Source organism: Gymnoscopelus microlampas (assembly GCF_963454915.1).
Source record: "Gymnoscopelus microlampas genome assembly, chromosome: 22".
Classification (NCBI taxonomy): Eukaryota; Metazoa; Chordata; class Actinopteri; order Myctophiformes; family Myctophidae; genus Gymnoscopelus; species Gymnoscopelus microlampas.
In genome coordinates, this window is record NC_139959.1 from 35,256,039 (window position 1) to 35,277,774 (window position 21,736).

Sequence of the window (21,736 nt, forward strand, 5' to 3'; positions counted from 1 at the left end):
CACACGTTAACAACACAATTAAGCCTCTGTAAGGTGTTTCTGGCCTTGCTGAGTTGGCTTGTCACTGTCTGCACCAATGGTGTGTAAGGAAGAAAATCTTCTTTATCAATTAGGGTTCTTAGAATTGTAGAACATAAGGGAGACATCAAAAACACAAACAATGTGTCTTTTTCAAAATTGTATGATATATCATACATGGTCAACTAGCGGCCTGGGGGCCACATGCGGCCCCCACCTTCACTTAATGCGGCCCGCACGTTAATATCGGAATACTGATATATTATTGATTTCAGCTGTTACAATTCCAAACATGCAAACATGACCCGCTTTAATTACTTCAGTCTATATTAGTAGCTTAATGACTAGTATCTATTTTTTTTTTTTATGTCCAATGAATTTGTATTTAAGTTCATAAAGTTAACTAAATGCATTTGAAATTAAATAAAAATTTTACTTTTCAGGATTCCAATTCAAAAACAGCAAAAACAAAATTTTGATTCTAATTAAAAAATAGCCGATCTACAAGCTCAAAACGCGTCGCACTGCCACGCGTTTTGAGCTTGTAGATGTATTTAATGTGAAATAAATGTCAACCTTTCACTAAGCTCCCCAAACCAGTTTTTAGGGGGTCATCCCTATGTTCCCCGGGTTCTATGTTCCCCCACTAAGGTTAGGGTTAGATTTAGGTTAGGTCCTATGTTCCCCGCTCTCCCTAGGAAAGCGGGGAACATAGGACCCGGGGAACATAGGTAGGCTACGGTCCCGTTTTTAAGCTCTGTTTTACAACACTGTTTTTCTCAAAGTTAAAGCCTTAAATGGTTGTTCCAACTGGCGTAGTCAGTAGTATTTTAGTTTATTTAGTAACTTCTATCTCGGCCATCTGGTTACATATAGACTGGAAGGAACAAGGAAGCAAGAATCATTAAAGTAGTTAACCACAATGAGTCGTGTATTAATCTGCACAGCCTGACCATGACCTTTCCGGCCAAGCGAGAGATGGATGAACGTGCGTTCCGTGCAAAGAGGTGGACTATTTACCAAACTCGTGAGGTAATTCAAGTCCTATAAAAGGTGGGCATCATAGTCCTTCGTCTCCATGGCTAAGATTAAAACCAAAGTGGGCTATAAGTATCACCAGTAAGCCAGGTACACATACAGGTGTAAACGGTATGTTGTGAGAGCCATCGGCGTTTCATATAACACTACATTGATTTTAATTGTTGCTCATCCAGTTTGTCAGATTGGCTGAAGTTGTTCACAGTGATGCAGTGAAGCCATGGAAGAAGTTGAAGATGGAATTGCTGTTGTGGGCATAGGATGCAATTTCCCAGGAGGTAAGAATTTTACTTTCAAAACCCATTTTCAGAAAAATATTTGAACCATTCTTACTGCAAAAATAAAAAACAATATCCTTGAGGTTTAGATTATACCAGTGATTTGATCATACAATAGGCTCTATGCACAGCAGCCAACATTGGGACACTTCTTAATTCTTTCACAGGTTTAATGATACTAATTCAAGGTGCACTTGAATGTAACTTTCCTCTTCTACCCCGTATTTGAACCCGATTCTGCGCAAGTGCTGAATTTTTACCATTTCGATAATAGTGCCGCTTTAAGGCTTTGTTCTATTTAGTGTAGCAGAGTGTTTCCAGTGAGCCAACATGCACAATAGAAGCACCCTGATTCTTTATTCCAAACAGTTGTCCCAATGAAACTGTAGGGCCTAAAATGTGTATACATCAAATTGACTGGCTTCATTGGGAATTGTTTGCTACTATTATTTCTAAGTGCCTATGTTTTAGCCTACCGGTGTGTTTTAACTGATATTAATGTATTAGTGTGTTAAATGCTACAATGTGTACTGTATATCTGACAAAGCTGACAGTTGTTTACCGAAGATATATTTCAATAGAATTCAAGATTCCTCACTACATTTCTAAATCGCTGTTAGGGCCAAAATGTATGCATAATTGTGTATACTGTAGAAATGTGAGCTGCAGATACAGCCCCACATGGAAAGAACCTATATGCGTCATATATGTTTGTAATATAGGACCGCATACATAAAATTGGCACCTTTCCTATATGTATATGTACATATATGTGCATATATGTACATATATATGCGCATATATGTACATATATGCACATATACATATAGGAAAGGTGCCAATTTTATGTATGCAACATATAGGTACATATGACCTGTATGTAACATATAGGTACATATATGACCTGTATGTACCTATATCTACATATATGCAATGAAACATAATTATATGATACCTATATCACCTATAAAATAGGTGAAATAGGTGATAAGTTTGTTTTACATGTACACATTAATCAAATCCAATAGAAACCCAAATGTAGAACTTTAACACTTTATTTAAACAAGTTATAATATGCAAACATGAAACATTATGGCTTTTAAAGTGGCAAACAGCTGGATAAAAAAAAATATATTAAATTAAATTAAATTAAGCTCCGGGACAGGTTAACTAACACTCCCTTTGCCCTGCCAGGCTTTTGGAAATGCCAAAACCCAGGAAGGACACAGACCCAAGAGAATAGACAGACAGAAGTTAGTTACTCATCATTAATGTTTTATTAATGAACAAACATAGCAGGCAGCTTTAACAGTATATAAAAAAACAAAAATGTATTGGCATCAAAATTTACATAAAAGTTGAAAGGACCACTTCACCACTTTTCATACAATTAGTACTCACTAATGTTCATGATAAAATACTACAATTTGTTTCTACTCTGTGTCTCATAGGAGGGCTGTGGGTAGTTCAGAAACCCATCCACCAGTGACATCATCGTTTGGACGTTTTTTTTTATTAAACAATATATTTTGAAAACACATTTAGATTTGTATTATCGTGAGAACGATGGCTTCCATTATCGCATTGGAACTTTTCACAAATATTATTATGAATAGTAAGATACAGTTTCTATTAGCTTGAATTCAACATTGATGATGTCACTGGTGGACAGGTTTCTGAACTGCCCACAGCCCTCCTATGAGACAGACCAAGTAGGAAAAAAAGGGTAGTATTTTATCATGAACATTAGTGAGGACCAATTTTATGAAAGCCGGTTGAAAAGTGGTCCTTTAAGTGCAAAGTGCATCATGTTTAACATTTTGCATGTGTAATAAACAAATGGCCACAACCAAAACAGTGCATTTTTTTTAATATAGTGTTGTTCGTCGACTAAAACTAAGACGAAAAATGTTCTACCTTTTTCCACTGACAAACTAAATAAAAGCTATGACGACTAAATGTACTGACAATTTCGTCAACAAATAACTAGACTAAAATGTTAGGAAGGGACTAGTGGACAAAAATCTGCTGCCAAAAACACTGTGGAGTACCTAGTCCTTTGCAGCACGGCTTCGGCACTTATTGGTCATGGCTTTCTTCAAGCCCTCTGCAGTGAAAACATTTGTCCATGATGCCAGAGAGGAACACCGCAAGACGTAGTCTGCAGACAGAGAAGATGACATGACACAAGTCAGTCAACATGGGTTTCCCCCGGTTAAATATATACATTTTAAAGACTATATGACTCTCTACAGACTGAGCACAGCATAGCCACAGATGAGGCCAACCTGGTTCAGAGTGTACTGTACGTCCCACCAGCGCAACATGTTGGAAGTGGAACCTGCATTTCTTTACTGCACAAAGGCAGCCAAATTGCCCAATGATAATGTATTGGTGAGATCATAAATTGAGAATATCATTTACAAAACCAAGATTTGTCAAGGATCAAGTATATTTATATGTCCCAAGCTGGGCCTTTTACAGCAGATAATAAAAGCCCTAAAAACACAATACAGTAAGACAGACATGTGTATACATTGTCACAAGCCCCCCACAATCTTTCTAGCCCCCTTAAAGGAGAATTCCATGCTAGAATGCTTTCTTACCTTTCTTTGTAGTTGCTACGTCCCCACCAAAGAGGTCCAGGTGTTTTTTTTGTGCAAAAACTCCTTATTGCCCATTTCCCCTACCATAGGCCCTCAATGAATTGCATTGAATTGAATGGGGCTATGGGGTGTTGTGCTAATTCGCTTATTTCCATCGAAATAAGTAGTAAAGTGTGCCGCTTGGGATATTATTTACATTATGAAAAGAGAATATATACAAAAATAATAATAATTTTGAGCAAAAGAAATAAGCGAATTAGCACAACACCCCATAGCCCCATTCAATGCAATTCATTTAGGGCTCATGGTAGGGGAAATAGCCAATAAGCTTTTGCACAAAATAACACCTGGACCTCTTTGGTGTGTACTTAACTACAAAGAAAGGTAAGAAAGCCTTTTAGTATGGAATTCTCCTTTAAGGGCATTTTTCTGTCTAATACCTAGATTACCATACCAGCAAATGGCAGCAAAGTAGATGACAGATTCAATGAAGGCTCTATATCATTGATTTGTTTACCTGAAACCTGGCTAACTTCCTTAAACAGAAAAGGCACTGCTGGCCTTTCTTGCAAACAATTTCAGTATTGGAATCGAATTTCAGACGATTGTCGATTATGGTCCCAAGATATCTATAAGTGGTTACCAACTCCACTGACTGGCCATCTATAACACTACTCTGAGGAACTAGTGGTGTGACAAATACTTACTGAACAGTGCATCCCTCTTCGCCTCATCCAGTTTGTTCTTCCCCTCTGGGATGACACCATGCTTTCCGTATACGACGGCATTGCGGCACTCCTCATGGGTGAAGAACACCTCGAACAACGCGTGGAATAGCCTCTTGCAGTCCTTCCTGGCACGCTGGTGTATGGCTGCCAGCTGCACAGAGGAAATCAACTGTCCACAGCCTGTGAATAGAGAGCGAGCAATTAACCAACTGCATTTTAAGACTTCAGTTTTGCACTTGTAAGGCTCAGCTACATTGACCCCTTTCTGCGCTCAGTGCACCATGAAAACAGACAACTGTGACCTTCTGAAAACGTCACTATCTAGTTGCAGCTCACAACACGGATCACTCGCTACCAAGAACGTCAGGTTCAGTGTGAAATGTATGGCAAACGTATACATCCATACCTGGATATAGCTCCTGCTGCCCGAGACTGGACACTCCAGACTCTAGGACTAGGTCACCGACCAGGGTGATAAAACCCTTCAGTGCGTCTAGTTGCTCAGAGCCTAGAACAAAGACAAAAAAATCTGAGTCTACTGAGTGTATTTGTAAAACAATAAGATTGAGTACTGTTCTATATAGCTCTACAGTATATTCTGATAGCAGTCATTGATGAGTATTTGTTCAGTAGCAGGGGTCGATTTCCCAGTAAATAGAAAACAGTTTTATTTTGGGATACCAAAGTTTTCCAGTCATGTCAGAGAACTCACAAAAGAGGTACAGGATAAAGTAAAGTTTCAAGTGAGACAAAGAAATTAGCAGACAACTGAAAACTGCAACATTACAGGCAATACAACTTACTGATACTGGAGAGCACAGTGGTTATCCTCCTCAACAGGAGCTGGAGCTTCTCCACCTCAGACCGACAAGAGTCGCAAGGCTGCCACCCTTGACCCTCTGGTATGCTCTGGTCAGATGGATTTGGTTGACCTAGAAAGATTGAAAGCACGTCAAAAACTGTAAAGAAAAGTTTAAAAAAAAAAGTAGAAAAAAAACTCATCTATGAATCCTGAATTTGAAGGACAACAGTGCAAGTCTGCTGACACTTAGCTGAGGAACCACACCTTCTACTGGAGCATCACTGGACGGAGATGGAGGTTGCAGTACACTGGGTGTTACTTTCTTGGTTCCACTGATCCAAGTCCATATATGTAGCTGCATACGGCTGTGCAGAAAAGAGAAAAGGCCCTTAATTGTACTTGGTCAAAAATCATCAAAACTATAGGCTACTATACAAGCTCATAGATAGCGCAGCACCGAGTGCTGTGCTACGAGCTTGTAGGTCTAAATGGGTTAAATCTAAAGAAAACATACCTCATCAACAGGTCAGCAGGCCTGTGTAGAAGAGGCTGGAGGGTATGGCTGTAGATCGGGGTAAAAGGTATCACAAGGTTGCAGAGACATAGAAAAGTAACCTTAGTTTGTAGTCTGTCAAAGATCTTTAAAAAATAGCTATGCCTTTATGCAATGCATTGTGGATTTTAGATAGAAAACCCCTTAAGAAAACCCCTTAAGACAGTGTTCTGACCACTTCTTTACTTCTGAACAACTCCTAAAATCAGAGCCTGAGATAGAGATCTAAAAAAAACGAAATAAGTAATAAAACTCTACTAAAATATGACCATGACAATGTCATTCATATATTGGGAAGAGAATGGTCCAAATGTTTTGCACATAACTTACACTCAAAGCCAATCGAAGTCCATCAATTGCTTCAGGAGGGAGGAGACAGGAGGACAAACCCACTTTTCTGGCTGAGCAGCTTTGTGGTTTGGTGCCACCGCCAATGGGTTGATCCCAACGAAACATCTGAAATCACAAAACACAAATGGAAAAGGTGCACTCACAGCCGTTCTACAAGAGAGCACATCATTCGAGTTACACATGATGGTTCTACTTAAAGCAGAAAGTTACCTTTGAATGAATTCCAGTGTGTAACAGGCGTGCTCCTCCTGGTACACCAAAGTTGTAATAACTGGAAAAGCTGCCATCCCAGCCAGGAAGTTGATCTGTGGAGCCACAACGACCGACCTCAATGCTCAGCATCCATTGTGTAGCTGTGAGAACTTCACCTAAAGATAATTTGACATATATGGTTTGCATGTTAACAGTGTTTGTCTGTTGCTTTCCACATAACAATAGACTGTTAAACTAAAACATGACCTCCATATAGTCTCCGTATTTGCAATGCTTTAAAACAGTAAAAAAAACAGTAAAAAGTGTGCAGACTAAACTCTGTGTTAATTTAACTTAAGCAGGGGTCTTCAACAGGGGGTCCGGGACCCCTAGGGGGTCCTCAGAATTACTACAGGGGGTCCGCCAAATCTTTGTGTGATATGATTATTTATTTTACCTTAACCACTTGAACCTTAGCATCCCTTTTCTGAGGAGAACTTTAGCCAAAAATAGCAGATCTACAAGCTCACAACGCCTCACGCTGCAAGGCGTTGTGAGCTTGTAGATCAGCTATTTTTGGCAAAGAGGGAAAAAGAGCAGACCAAGTAAACAAAAAAAGTTGAATCTGAAACACAATTTTATACAATATAGAGGGGGTCCCTGCTTCATCTCTCTCTCAGATAGGGGGTCCATGGCCTGAAAACGTTGGTCTTACCATTTGTACTCTCTTTCCCTAAATGAAATGATTTTACTTTGTACTGTAGGTTCAAAACAAAATTCATAGATATAATAATAATAATAATAATAATAATAATAATAATAATAATAATAATAATGAATTACAGTCAAAACAAATGAGGCCATTGTTAGCTCTCACTGATGTGGTCTGATTTATACCTGAAATAAACAATGACATCATGCACCACATGGAAATTAATATGCTAATGCGATGTCTAAGACTGTGTTGCACGCCCCAAAAACTGATCTAAAAGCTCACAATGCGTCGCTGTGAGCTTGTAGATCAGTGATGTTTGGCCATGCAACACAGCCTTACGAAGAAACATAGAGAAGCTTTAGAACCAGAGCGAGTCTGTATAACCCCCTGTATTATGACAGTCATGACAAAACTTCAACCTGGTGTTTGCACGTTCTCCATGTAAAGCCCTACATCTACATTAACGTTCAGATTTCAAATATAAAGTGCTTACCCCATGGCCACGGATGTTACAATTCACTTCGGGTCGGTGTAAGTACCCGTATATTCCGGATTGTTAAAAAAAAAGCATTTTAATCCGATCGGTGGCCATTTTGTCATAGAGTTATAATGTAACAGAGTGCAGTACTCCTCCCAACCGATAGGGTCAAGTAGTTGAAAGCGTACAGAAATACGGAGAAAATGGCCATCGATCGAATTAAAATGCTTTTTATTGAACAATACAGACAATACGGGTATTGCTGAGTGCCCGAGTAGACTTGTAACATCCGTGACCATAGAGTAAGCACTTTATATTTAAAATCTGAACGTTTATGCAGATGTACAGGTTGTAAATGGAGAAAGTGCAAAACACAGGTTGAAGTTCGGCCGTGACGCTCGTGACGGACGAGCGTCGTGTGATCCATAGCTAATACACGACAACTGCACACCGTTTACGATACTAACAAGTTGGATAACACTTTAATTCCATAAACTAATTAAACTTACCTGTTATCTGGTAGAGTAGCACGGAAGCAACTGGTTTGTAAATAAATGTTCGCTTAGCCGACGGTTAGCTAGTTTCGTTTCTCGCGCTCCCCGGTTCAAAACTGATAAGCTCCGCCTTGAGCAGCTGCGTGACGTAACTGTAGGTCTGGTCAGGTTCTCAACCTGTGGGTCGGGACCCCCAGGGGGATCCCCACATGATTGGGGGGATCTGTAGGTGGCAGTGGCAGTGAAGTGACAATTTAAGTAACCCTTTTAATACCTAAAAAAAAAAGAATTACTGCATCAAAAGTAATCAACAAACTATACTAAAAAAAATTGTCAAACATTGGCCAAATTGTCAAATAATATAAGAAAGAGGCAAAAATAGCCCATCGACTCAAGGCGTTGTGAGCTTGTAGATCGGCTATTTTCAAAATATTGATCTGTGGAACGGAGTCAAACTAAATGCCTCAACTCCTACATTACAAGTGCATATCAGGGTTGGGGGTCCCCAGTTCAAATATGATTATTTTGGGGGGTCGTGGCCTGAAAAGGTTGAGAACCAGTGAAGTAACAGTATAGGCGGGCACTCGGACATCTGCACACCTCAATGTAAAATTGGCAAATTTGTCCAAAATGTAAAAAGAAAATGAAATATTTGGAAAATGTTTTAAAACAAAGTATACATGATTAGAACATTCTTAAACATTTGACAATTAAGGTCTAATATTTCTATAATTGCTAGAAATTGCTAGAAAACCTGTATAGCAGTCATTTTGGGGCATAAACAATAAGTTGAAGGATAAAATTAATAACAATAAAAATAACTGATAATGATGATGATGTTCACATCATGTAAAACATTTGTTAAATTGTTGTGCCTTTTGTTTTTAAACCCTGTAGCACTTTGTTATTTCCAAAAATGTAAAGTGCATTATAAATAACATGTATTATTATTATTATTATCATTATTATGTATACTTTACATTACTGTAAAAGTAACTTCTATAGTTAGATTATAACCTGACTGTAATTTCTACACTATGTTACTGTGTAAAAATGCAGTAAGTTTCTGTAATGATTTGTTTTCCATGATGCATTGCAAAATACAGTTAAACATTGTAAAATGACAGAACAATAAGATACTGTACATTTTTACTGTAGAAATTACAGAAATTTGTTACAGTGTAGATAGATAGATAGATAGATAGATAGATAGTGTCTGTCTCTACTAGGTTGGGGGCTTAGCCCCCCAGGCAACTGTGCTGACCTGCAACGGGACATGCACGAGATGAGAGCTCAAACTTGGATTATGCTTTCCTCTGGGTACATATTAAGAAGCTATATAGGAGACTTATATGTCCTGTATTATGAACATATAGAGCCTATATATGGATAAAGAAGCTATATAGGAGACCTATATGGCTTGTATTATCAACATATATGACCTATATGAGGGTATAAACAAGCTATATAGGAGACCTATATACCCTGTATATGCACATATATGCACCTGATTTTGACCTATATGTGAGATATATGCAGCCTATATGGAGCTTATACCAGGCATATATGTGGTATATATGCACATATATGCGCATATATGATCCTTATATGTAGCATATAGGTTACATATAGTTGCATATATGGAACATATAGATTCTTTCCATACATGAGCCAATTTGTGTCATTCTAGTGCAATTAATCTAATTGACAATTAATTTACATGAGCAGTAAATACAATGAATGGATACGATTAGTGGTACATTTACTCAACTATACTGTACTTAAGTATAATTTAGAGGTTATAAAACTTGAGTATTTCCATTTTCCAATATTTCATAGGCCTACTTTGACTCAACTACACCTCAGGACAAATATTCTACTTTTACTTTGGTACTGTAAGTAGGTATATTTTGATGCCATTACTTACTACTTTTACACTTCTACCTCTAGGCTACTTGTAAACAGAGTATTTTTACATTGTGGTATTGATACTTTTACTTGAGTAAAAAAAAAGAACTTTACTTTTTCCACCTATAGATGTCCTGTTTACTCCACATGATAAAGACTGTTTTCTGACATGCACAACTCAACAGCTCAACAGTTTTATCAGAATATAATACTCCAGCAGTAAAAAATATTCATGTTCACATCATGACAGGAATTAATCATATTTCATTGTACACAGGAGAGGGGCTTGACAATTTCTGGAAGGTTCTTGTGAATGGGAAGAACTGTTCTGTGCCAATTCCCAAGGAGAGGTTTGACATAGCGAGCTGGTATGACCCTGATGACAACAAAGCGGGCAAGTCCCGCACGGCGAAGGCTGCTCTCATTGAGGGGTACGGTTATTCTTATTTTTCTTACTCTAAATCAGGGTCTTCAACGTTTTCAGGTCAAGGACCCCCTAGCTGAGAGAGAGATGAAGCAGGGCCCCCCTACTCTATATTGTATAAAATTGTGTTTCAGATTAGTTTTTTTTTACTTAGTCTGCTCTTTTTTCCCTCTACACCTATAGCCTCTTTGGCAAAAATAGCCGATCTACAAGCTTGTAGATCTGCTATTTTCGGCTAATGTTCCCTTCAGAAAAGGAATTCTAGGGTTCAAGTGGTTAATGTAAAAAAAAAAATCCTATCACAGAAAGATTTGGCGGAGCTACTATTTGGCCTATAGTAGCTCTGAGGACCCCCTAGGGGTCCCGGACCCCCTGTTGATGACCCCTGCTCTAAATATTAATGCATAGCTTAATATGAAACACAACGGTCAATATATAGGACCATTAGATGAGTAAATGAATAAGAAATTGTTTTTTTCTTAATGGGCATAAATGGCAATGTATTGATAACTAAACAATGTAACTTAATTGTTGTATAAGTAACTTTGTATAAGTCATTAAAATCAACTTCAAATGTCTGTGAATTTCTCTATAGGTTCAATGAATTTGACCACAGGTTCTTTGGCATCAGTGACAGTGAAGTGGAGCGCATGGACCCCCAGCAGAAGATGGTTCTTCAATGTGCGTACAGGGCTTTAGAGGATGCTGGTCTGCCCATGGAAAAGGCCAGCGGCACGAAGACAGGAGTGTTTCTGGGTACGGTGGTAAAAAATTAAGCTACACAGTAAAATCAATGTTTCTGTAACTCTGAGTGTAACAATGGATCTGTACGGATTTTTCTATGTAGAAAGTATATTTATTTATATTTTTAACTAGGATATATATATATATATATATATATATATATATATATATATATATATATATATATATAGCCCATATATATATAGCCTATAAGGAATATTAATTGGTGCTCTATTAGCTCAATGGTAAAAATGGCAGCACTTGCGCAGGAAACCGGGTTCAAATCAAATCCGCGCAGAGGAGGAAAGTTATATAGTGCAGTTTTAAACTGCTATTTATTTTATTGTCATTTTATTAACTTTTAGATAATAGCTATAAAAAAATAGTAACAACAGCACCCCATAATTGTACCTATAAACTATGTGTATATTGCAGGTTTGAGGAACAGAGATTATGAGCAAACTTCTGCACACCAGCATCCCAGTGGGATCAACCACTGGACGGGCACCGGGCTGGCTATGAGTATCGCTGCTAACAGAGTCTCCTACGTCTTCAACCTCACTGGACCGTCCATGGCTATAGACAGCGCTTGCTCATCATCACTGGTGGGTCTTCATTTGGCCTGTCAAGCCATTAAACAAGGTTGGCAGTTTTGTATGTAGTTGGGAAGACCGGGGACAATTGTGAAAAGTTCAACTTGTAAATTCAATTAAAAAAAACATTTCTACAAGCAATATTAGGGTAGCACTATTGATTGGAATAATCAGTGTAGTGCAGGGGCAATTGTAACAGCATAATGAGTTTATAGGCTGCATGGGTTCAATTTGCTGGGGATTAGGGGTAAACCCACCAATCTGCTACATGCTGGCGTTTAAATATAGGGCATACACTGTAGCAGTGGTGGCCATTTTGTGGTTCCACAGATAAAGAGCCAATGCATTTTTCCCAAAAATATTCATATCAGTAGCTACCCATTGTCAGTCCTCTTAGGGCAAGACAGTGCCACTCAATCTGCATGTCCGGAACTACTCTGCCGGGACTGGGGGAGTGGAGATACTCTGGCACGTGGAGGGGCTAGGCTCTGTGGATGGCCTCCATCCACAGAGCCTAGATCAGCTATTTTTCCCAAATGTTCACCTATTTTAACAGATTGTTCATCAATTATGACATGCCCAGAAGAAGGACGCTAGGGTTCATGTGATTAATCTGGCATGAATCATTGAAAATAAAAATTACTGCTTAAACAATCATATCTCTGCTGTCCGGCCAGGACCAGCTAACTCCAAAATGGTAATTGTTCAGGAAATGAAAAACAAAATATGAATTTTTCAGAAAATGAAGAAAACCTTATATTTTTAAAACAAAGCAATACTGCCTCATCAAACTTGGTATTGTGACTTTATATATTATCATATAATTGCATGTGTCATTATATTATCACCACTTTACCCAAATCCAGCTCAAGTGGAGTTAGGAGGTTTTGTCCATCATTGAGTGGAGTTAGGAGGTTTTGTCCATCATTGATAAGAACAGCTGACAATGAATCTCAAAGCTCACAACACATCACAACGCATTGTGAGCTTGGAGATCAGCTATTTATGGTGTGCGCCATCCTCATATACTAAGTATAGATCAAGCTGAATGCTGTACTTAAACAACTTTTAGTTTAACATGCATTGGAAACATCCATGGATCTAACTGTTACCACTGTTGTTCTTCTACAGTTGAGTACAACAAACAATTCTGCCTCAATACTCAATACTAAATGTATTTAACAAAAGCAATCATGGCACACCAACAATAAATAAATGGCATATCAATTAAAAAAAAAATACATTCATGAATAATAGAATCTGTAGCCTATCAAATCTGTAGCCTACTGCACTAACAATAACAACCACAGTTGCATTTACCTATCCATCAACATTTTATTATTACACTGTTGTGTGTTGCCTAAACCTTCCAGTCACTGGGTTGGTGAAAACACCCCGCAAAACGGTGACCAGAGCCGAGAGCAAATGACTGTTCATTTAAAGTCTCTGCTAAAGGTGGAGGGTAAAGCATGAATGCAGTCTGACATGAGTGATATTCAGTCACATCCTGCATATTGGTTTAACGCTGAAATTACACAGTGAAAACTGTCCAAATTTATATCTGACAATTGGTTAAAAAAAAAGTCTGAATTACGTTTTTTTAAATCTGTAGTATTTATATTTGACAATTGGCAAAAACCCTGTATATATAGTATGCAGCAGTGGAGAGCATGAGAGGAGGGGGGAGTTGTTTGTTTTTGACGGACAGTTTGAGGATCCAATGGAGTTGGGAGTTTTCGTCCTAGGCAACCCCCTTTACACAGATGTAAAGGGGGTTCAATAGCATTGATTTATGAAAAAAAAAAAAAACTGAAAATGGAGTTAGCTGGTCCCGGCTGGACACCGACGAATATTCTCTCTCATCAGGAGACTGTGAGATGGCTCTGTGTGGGGGAGTCAGCTGTTTGATCGATCCAACCATCTTTGTTGCTCTCAGCAAGGCAAACATGATCTCACCTGATGGAACCAGTAAACCTTTCTCCAGCACAGCTGATGGCTACGGCAGAGGAGAGGGCTGTGGGTTTGTTCTGGTGAAACCACTGAGAAAGGTACGGATTGACAGAATTTTAATGAACATGAAAAATAACCGATTTGGTGGAAATGCAGAATCTATCACTGTTAGACAGACTGACTTCTATCAGGAAGAGTGCCCAGGAACCTGTGGAAGTATACTTCCCTATACTGTTATCTATCTATCTATATATACAATTTGAATCCTGCGCCATGTCGGTTGTCCGTATGCGACGCCAGTGTGACGTAATCTGACATCACGATGACAACGCCAGTGTGACGTAATCTCACGACAGCATGACATCACATGACATCACATCCTACCTATAAATTCTAGGATGCCGTCAGATCGCACCAGTTCGACGGCTTCCATTGTGGGTTTTGGTCATTGGAGAGGTGATGCACGTCACCTCTTTCTGAAGTGGGTACTTTCAAAGCCTGCCGTGGATTTAGGAGAGCAAAAAACTCTCTCTCACACTGTGAGGTGCCTGTAAGGTGGCACTGCAAAGTGAACGACGCGTCACGCTAGACGTTCGGGCCGCATAGCGGCCCGAACTTCTAGTATATATACAATTTGAATCCTGCGCCATGTCGGTTGTCAGTATGTACGTACGTTGTATGTGGCCAGTGTGACGTAATCTGACATCACGCCAGTGTGACGTAATCTGACATCACGATGAGACGGTATATGACAGCACATCCTACCTATAAATTCTAGGATGCCGTCAGATCGCACCAGTTCGACGGCTTCCATAGTGGGTTTTGGTCATTGGAGAGGTGATGCACGTCACCTCTTTCTGAAGTGGGTACTTTCAAAGCCTGCCGTGGATTTAGGAGAGCACAAAACTCTCTCTCACACTGTGAGGTGCCTGTAAGGTGGCACTGCAAAGTGAACGACGCGTCACGCTAGACGTTCGGGCCGCGTAGCGGCCCGAACTTCTAGTAATAACTGTACAATTGTTTATTATTTACACAGGCTTTACAAGAACATGACCATATTTGGGGTGTCATTACCAAAACGGCAGTCAACCAAGATGGACGCTCGGTCACTCCAATCACCAAACCGTCTATGGTTCAACAAGAGGAGCTGCTGCGCCGCGTCTACTCAGAGTCTGACCTGCAGAACGTTCAGTACATAGAGGCACATGGGACTGGAACCCCGGTTGGAGACCCAACAGAAGCTGGGAGCATCTCAAACGTAATCGCCAAAGCCAGGCCTCCAGATTCAGAGACACTCCGCATCGGCTCTGTGAAGAGCAACATTGGACACACAGAGTCTGCAGCTGGGGTGGCAGGGCTCATTAAGGTACTGTTAATGATGAAGCATGAGACCATTGTTCCAACTGTATTCTACTCAGAACACAGTGCCAGCATAGATGCAAAAGCCCTAAATGTAAAAATTCCTACTGAAGTAGAGATGTGGAATTTCTCTGGTGAAAGAATTGCAGGGGTGAACAATTTTGGTTTTGGAGGAACAAATGCACACGCTGTTGTCAAACAACACAAACAGACAAACTTTCCTCAAAATAGTACATGGAAACAAAATAAGTATTTGGTCATGTCAGCAAATTCTCCTAAATCCCTTATTTCCACAATGGAAGACACCATTAAACAGGTAGATGCAGACAGCACTGTTGACCTAGACTCGCTGGTGTACACATCAGCTTGTCGAAGAAGCCATCGAAAACACAAATACAGGAAGGCCATCATGATTTCTTCTCTGGCCGAGCTTAAGGGGCAACTAAAATCTACCCTGAGAAAAAATATCACCCCTTCCTTCTCAGATGTGAAGTTGGTGTTTGTCTTCTGTGGGAATGGTCTGACCTACCATGACATGTGTAAGCAGCTATTGAAACAGGAGACTGTATTCAGAGAAAAGGTCAAAGAGATTGAGCAACTCTTCCAAAGATTCAGTAGACTGAGCATTTTTGACAGACTTGAGAGTGAATTTGAGAGTAGTGACTTCTCAAGCCCAGATGTCATCCAACCACTCCTATTTGCTATCCAGGTTGGCATTGCCACCCTCCTCAAGTATTGGGGGGTCAAACCTGATACCATTCTTGGGCACTCTGTTGGTGAGGTTGCTGCTGCTCACTGTTCTGGCCTCTTGTCTCTTGAGGATGCAGTGAAGGTAATCTACTAACGCAGTACCCTCCAGAGCAAGGTTACAGGAGGCAAGATGCTGGTGATCAGCAACATGGCTGTGTCAGAGGTTCTTAATGTTATCCCTTGTTATTCTAATAAGGTTTGCCTCGCTGCCGTCAACAGTCCCCAGTCCTGCACTCTCTCTGGTGATGCAGATGCTATAGAAAGCCTCTACAGTGAGTTACATGCATCAGACAGTAGTCAGAATCTGTTCCTCCGTGTTCTGAATGTCCCTGCCGCTTACCACAGCCACATGATGGATACAATTCTGTCTGACATAACACACAGTATCGGCTCCTTACAGGTGAATGATCTAGAGTCAGAGCTGATCTCGACAGTGACAGGCAAGGAGGTAGCGCAGCATGATTTTAGCACAGGCATGTACTGGGCCAGGAATGTCAGGGAGCCAGTATTATTTGAGCAGGCAGTGAGAGCAGCATCTAAAGGAAAGAGGAATGCAGTGTTTGTAGAGATAGGCCCAAGGAGAGCCCTCCAAAGGAACATCATGGAAACTCTAGGAAACAACACCCCTGTTCTTGGATCAGTTCTGCCAGATAAAGATCATGAAACAATGCTGAGCCTTGTGTCTAAGCTTTTTGAGCTGGGGGTACAGGTAGACTGGAGCCAGTTCTACAGAGGATGTGAGACATCCCCATTGCCGTTCCCAAGATACCAGTTTGATTGCTCGAAACAGGATATAATGATTGAAGCAGCACAGAGAAGCAAAACAACTAACCACCCTGTGCTGCATCAAACTGGCAAGGACAGCAACACATTCAGCTGTGATATTTTGTCTGACTCATCATCCTACTTGCAAGAGCATAAACACAATGGCATACCCATCGTCCCTGGTGCCTTCTATGTCGAGTTGGGTTTGGCTGCTTTCATGGCAAACGCCAAACCAAAGATACCACTCAGCTCTCTTCAACTGAGTGTAGATTTTCATACTCCATTCGAATTAATGCAGAATACACCAGAAATGAAAGTGCAACTAGTGCCAGCAGTGACAGAGTCTACTTTCAAGGTGTTCTCTTCATCCACCATTTATGCATCAGGCACAATAGCTTGCAAGCAAGAAAGGGTCATTGAAGAGTATCGCATTAAACTCCATCTACAAAAGATGCAATTCTGTCGTGAGCTCTGAACATCTGTACTCGTTTCTTTCTCAGGCAGGCTTTCAGTATGGTACTGTTTTCCAGAATAAGGGCGATATACATTATGGAGAGGAATTGATGGAGGTATATTCAGTTGTAACAGTTCCAGAGGACTTATACGGCCTCACTTATACGACTACTGCATCCATCCTGTTGTACTCGACTTCCTTATGCAACTTCTCCCGGTTACGGTAGCATTTGCATTTGCAGGAAGACCAGGATTCCCTGCCAAAGTTGGAAGTGTGACCGTGTTGGAACCACTTCAGCATGAGATGATTATCTACCTTAGAGCAATTGATGTTGGTAGAGTTGATCACTTTGAAGTCTGTGGCTTCTTCACAGATAAAGAGGGCAGAGCGCTGGTGGAGGTCAAACATGTGTTGGTCAAGTACCTTGGGAGTCACACTCATGTGGTTGAGGAATACTTCTACCACAATGAATACAATGTTGTCTCTGAAAACATCACATCCCCTGATCTTCCTAAGGCCTTGGTCTTCTGTGACCGTTTAGGCATAGGTAAAGCCATGCAACAACACCTGGACTCAAGATCTCGATTCATTTCCTTCTCACATGCAAAGGAAATCTTGAGTTATGGATTCCATACTCTTTTGGTAAATCTCAACATCACAGAAGTAGGGGAACATTTTGATGAGGTCTTGTTCTTGTGGGGCAAAGAAGATCTCTCTTCGGTGGCAGCCGATAATGTCCTGCAGAGTTTGGTGAGTTGCTTTGAGATATTCCGCCGAATAGTCCTTGAACTGAAGCTAATGAAGTTCCCCAACTCCATCAGAGCAATAACCTACCGTGCTGCTGAAAACACAGTTGACCACATAAGCCCAGGCTTTGCTCTGTTTGGCATGACAAGAGCATTTGCTGCAGAGTTACCAGAGCTTTCTTTTCAACTGATTGATATAAGTTCCATCTCTACTAAGGACATCACTGCACTGTCTCAGATCCTGAGATCATACCCATGCAGTAAGTACCCAGAATTGGTAGTAAAAGATGGGTCCGTTTTGGAACCTTCCATTGTCCGTACCCCTGTTAAAAGTGACATTAACAGCTTTGACGGCAACTTCTGCTCCACACTGTCTGATCCCTGCATCCTTCAGACAGCTGATGCATATACAATGACCAAGCTGTCCGCTGTTCCTTTCAATGATAAATGCCACCAGCCAATTGCAGAGTCATCAGTTGAAATTCAGATCAGTAAGATGTGTGCTCATACTTCTGACTATTATCCTGTAAGCGTTTCTCATATGAAATATGGCCAGACTATCTACTACAACGAACAAGCATCCCAAAACCATGAACTACTTGCTCTTGATTTCAGTGGCACGATCACAGCAGTTGGAAAGGATGTTAGAAAGTTTAAAGTTGGAGATCATGTTGTTGCTTGTTACCCTGTTGAGGCAGCAACCACAGTCTCAGTGCCAGTATATGCATGCTACGGTAGCAAACGATTCCCATTCCTGAGGAGAACACCTTGTGTTTCATACTTTGTCCTAGCATGGGAGATCCTGCGCAGAGCTTTGGCCGGAAACAAACAAAACCTGGGAATTATATCGTCAGTCCCCGACTCTGTGCTGATGAAAGTGTTAACTCTCACAGCTCAAAAATCAGGATGGAATGTCATAGGCAGTACACAGTGCAATGGGTCTTTTGTAGATGGAAAACAAGTGGAGGCATTTGTCCTCCTGCCCCAGTTTGATGAGTCTATGATTGCTAACCTTTGCAACGTTCCTGGTGTACGAAATGTCGTTGTAGTCTGTGAATCTCAGTCCCAGTGTTTAGTGGCTCAGGACACATTTCAAAATGTGAGGGAAGGTGTTCATCTGCAGACCATTCAAATACCAGTGGTACTACAGAAGGGCTCCCTGACTGCAAAGAGGTCGCATGTTTACCACTGGCTTAAGTCCATGAACTTGGACAGGAAATCATTTTCCCTTAACAATTACACCTTGCAGAGTGTGACATCCAAAAGTATTGACAATCACCTAATGGAAGGATCAAAGTCATACTTCAACTTAAAGACCCTGCCTGTGGTGGCACTGACACAAGATGTAAAAGGTGGTCTATCTGTTATTCCATTGCTGCCTACAAAGAAACAGCTTTTCCGTAAGCGGGCTGTGTACATTGTGACAGGCGGGTTGACAGGGTTGGGCTTTGAAACAGTCAGGTTCATTTGTCAGAGAGGTGGAGGACATGTTGTCATACTCTCCAGAAGCAATCCAACAACAGAGATGCAGCAAGAGATACAAAATGTAGAGAAACAGTTTGGGACATCCATCATTACCATGCAATGTGATGTTTCTGTTTCTGGGAATGTGTTTAAGACTATTGAAACAATTGGCCCAAAATTCCCCGCTTGTCCAATCAGAGGAGTGTTCCACAGTGCTGTTGTCTTGCATGACGGGTTGATTGAAACCCTTAACGAATCTCTCTACGAGAAGGTCCTCAAGCCCAAAGTGAATGGTGTTCTGAATCTGCATCATGCAACACAACATTGTGAGTTAGATTACTTTGTGTGTTACTCCTCCATCGCTGCCTTCCTAGGAAATGCATCACAAGCGAACTATGCAGCAGCCAATTCGTTCCTCGACACATTCTGCCATTATAGACGCAAGCTTGGGCTCCCAGGCCAGTCTATCAACTGGGGGGCTTTGAACCTGGGTCTTCTTTCAAACAAGGAACACCTCCATAGGTTTCTGGAGGCAAAGGGAATCATGGTGCTGGATGTTGCCGACATTCACGCAAGTTTGGAACAATGCCTTGTGATCAACAGACCTCAGCAGGCTGTGTTCAGGTTTAACTTCAAAAACATCAGGTACAACATCCTCTCCCAAAATACCTTCATGTCAATACGTTTGACACCTTTGGTGGAAGAGTTCTTCCAAAAGTCCAAACAGTTGGATTCCCAAACAAAAGACGCAGACTCAGTCACACCAAGTGACTATGTCAAATCTCTACTTAGTGAGACCGTTGGCATTGATAAGAGTGAGTTGAGTGAGGAATTGTTGCTCTCCTCTTTAGGCGTTGACTCAATGCAGGCGATGACTCTGCAGAACCTCATCTTTCAGGACAGAGGTGTGAATGTAACCTGACCCTGCCAGAGGTGGTGGTATGTGTGGAGCAAGCTGTTTGGATCTGGTAGCGTCAGGTTAGTGTGAATGTGCCTCTGGTCAAACTGTTGAACCCCAATGCCACACTGTCAACAGTGGTAGCCATCTTAACTGAAGGAACTGGCAGTCACAGTGAACATATGAACGATGACCAAGGGTCCACCTTGATTCAAGAGACAGATTCGATTTCAACAAGGCTTTAGAACTGTCAAACACAGACTGCATATAGTCAGAGTATCATAGTATTTTTTACATTATATTGTACAATTTTTGCTAATGCGTCTTAACTAATATAGTCTCCGTTTTTCTGACACCAACAAGACATTCACAACTGGCAAGAGTGATCCTGAAGCTGACATGGGTGGATTCTATTTGACACTTATGCTCTCGATCAGTCAAGATAATTTGTTCACAGAAAACACAATTAAATGTGGGTATGAAAAGAGCAACAGAAACCTTTTTGGCAGTTACTAAACCAGAATCTTAAAACTATATCAAAAGAGATGCAGACAGAAATGTTGGCACTCGTATACAAAACAAACAATGTGTACGGTTATGTCACCAAAAACAAAAAAAGAGTCCAATGACTGTAGTCCACACGGCTATTTACAGTCACAGACATCTTTGACAATGCTGTAACATAATCACATTGTAAAAAGAGAATTTAAAAAATTGTTTGAATAAAATTATTTTACTTGATGATATATGTGTATTTTATTCTATATTTAATTGGGGTTATTTTTTTTCAATTGTTTAAGAAGAGGTATTGTGCCATGAATTCTTCATTCCACAAATAAAAAAAAGATTACAGAAATTACTCTCAGCATGGACTGGAAAGGGTTCAATTAGCTTCAGTTTCCTGTCTCAGCACTTAAGGAGTAGTTCACCCCAAAAAATACCTATTTTCTATCAATTACACACCCCATGAAGCCTTGAATTCATGGAGATTTTTTTAGTTTTTGTCTCATTCCTGAGACAATAATTTGATGACCAGTGGAAAGATGCTAATGACTCCTTTGAGTCTCCTACCAGAGAGACCGCCGGTCATCAAATTATTGGCTCAGGAATGTGACAAAAAAACAAGAAATCTCCATGAATTCAAGGCTTCATGGGTTGAGTAATTGATTTTTTTGGGTGAACTACACCTTTAACTGTCTTACAAACACCCACAATGCAACGGTTGAAGTATGATTAGTAGAATTAAAATGTGAGCAGTGATTGTAGCCAGTTGCGCAAGGATAACAGCTTTTAGTATAGACAGACTAATGGATAAATTGACTGCTTTATACCAGGTTCGGCTGGGGGCTCAATGTGTGTGGAAAAACCCAGAATGAGAACCGGAGACACATGTTTAACTTAAAGATGTATTGGAACAGTATAGTTCAA

General features: G+C 40.4%; 3 protein-coding genes and 1 long non-coding RNA gene across 4 annotated transcripts in view; 3 read left to right on the forward strand and 1 right to left on the reverse strand.

Annotated features, from left to right (window-relative positions):
- LOC311038482 overlaps window positions 1–21,736 on the forward strand; it is a 389,296-nt gene that overhangs the window by 67,978 nt on the left and 299,582 nt on the right. The gene's annotated exons all lie outside the window — the stretch shown is intronic.
- The window catches only part of LOC311038939 (retinol dehydrogenase 11-like), a 55,716-nt gene that overhangs the window by 30,150 nt on the left and 3,830 nt on the right, over window positions 1–21,736 (forward strand). The window lies entirely within an intron of this gene.
- LOC311039041 (mycolipanoate synthase-like) lies at window positions 1,277–20,553 on the forward strand (the record flags this gene model as incomplete). The annotated part of the gene is given in 10 exon segments (XM_084048683.1): window positions 1,277–1,334; window positions 10,439–10,592; window positions 11,181–11,341; window positions 11,765–11,971; window positions 13,789–13,970; window positions 14,909–16,072; window positions 16,076–17,169; window positions 17,171–17,348; window positions 17,351–20,317; window positions 20,395–20,553. Coding segments are annotated over 10 exon segments (6,324 nt in total).
- Window positions 2,986–8,362, reverse strand: LOC311038519 (uncharacterized protein). The gene is made up of 10 exons (XM_084048092.1): window positions 8,269–8,362; window positions 6,585–6,742; window positions 6,354–6,479; window positions 5,985–6,032; window positions 5,735–5,835; window positions 5,472–5,600; window positions 5,075–5,176; window positions 4,648–4,848; window positions 3,386–3,495; window positions 2,986–3,030 (listed from the first exon to the last, which is right to left on the reverse strand). The coding sequence occupies exons 4-9, from the start codon at window positions 5,987–5,989 to the stop codon at window positions 3,386–3,388; spliced, it is 648 nt and encodes a 215-aa protein (XP_083904218.1). The 5' UTR covers window positions 5,990–6,032; window positions 6,354–6,479; window positions 6,585–6,742; window positions 8,269–8,362; the 3' UTR covers window positions 2,986–3,030.

Bases quoted from the DNA above. Each gene is read 5' to 3' on its own strand.
- LOC311038519 (XM_084048092.1), bottom strand. The intron at 5,601-5,734 runs GTGTGGTTCCTC...CAATCTTTCTAG, and splicing joins CAGTGATGCTCCAGTAGAAG to GTCAACCAAATCCATCTGAC. The intron at 5,177-5,471 runs GTAAGTTGTATT...TCTTTGTTCTAG, and splicing joins CACTGTGCTCTCCAGTATCA to GCTCTGAGCAACTAGACGCA.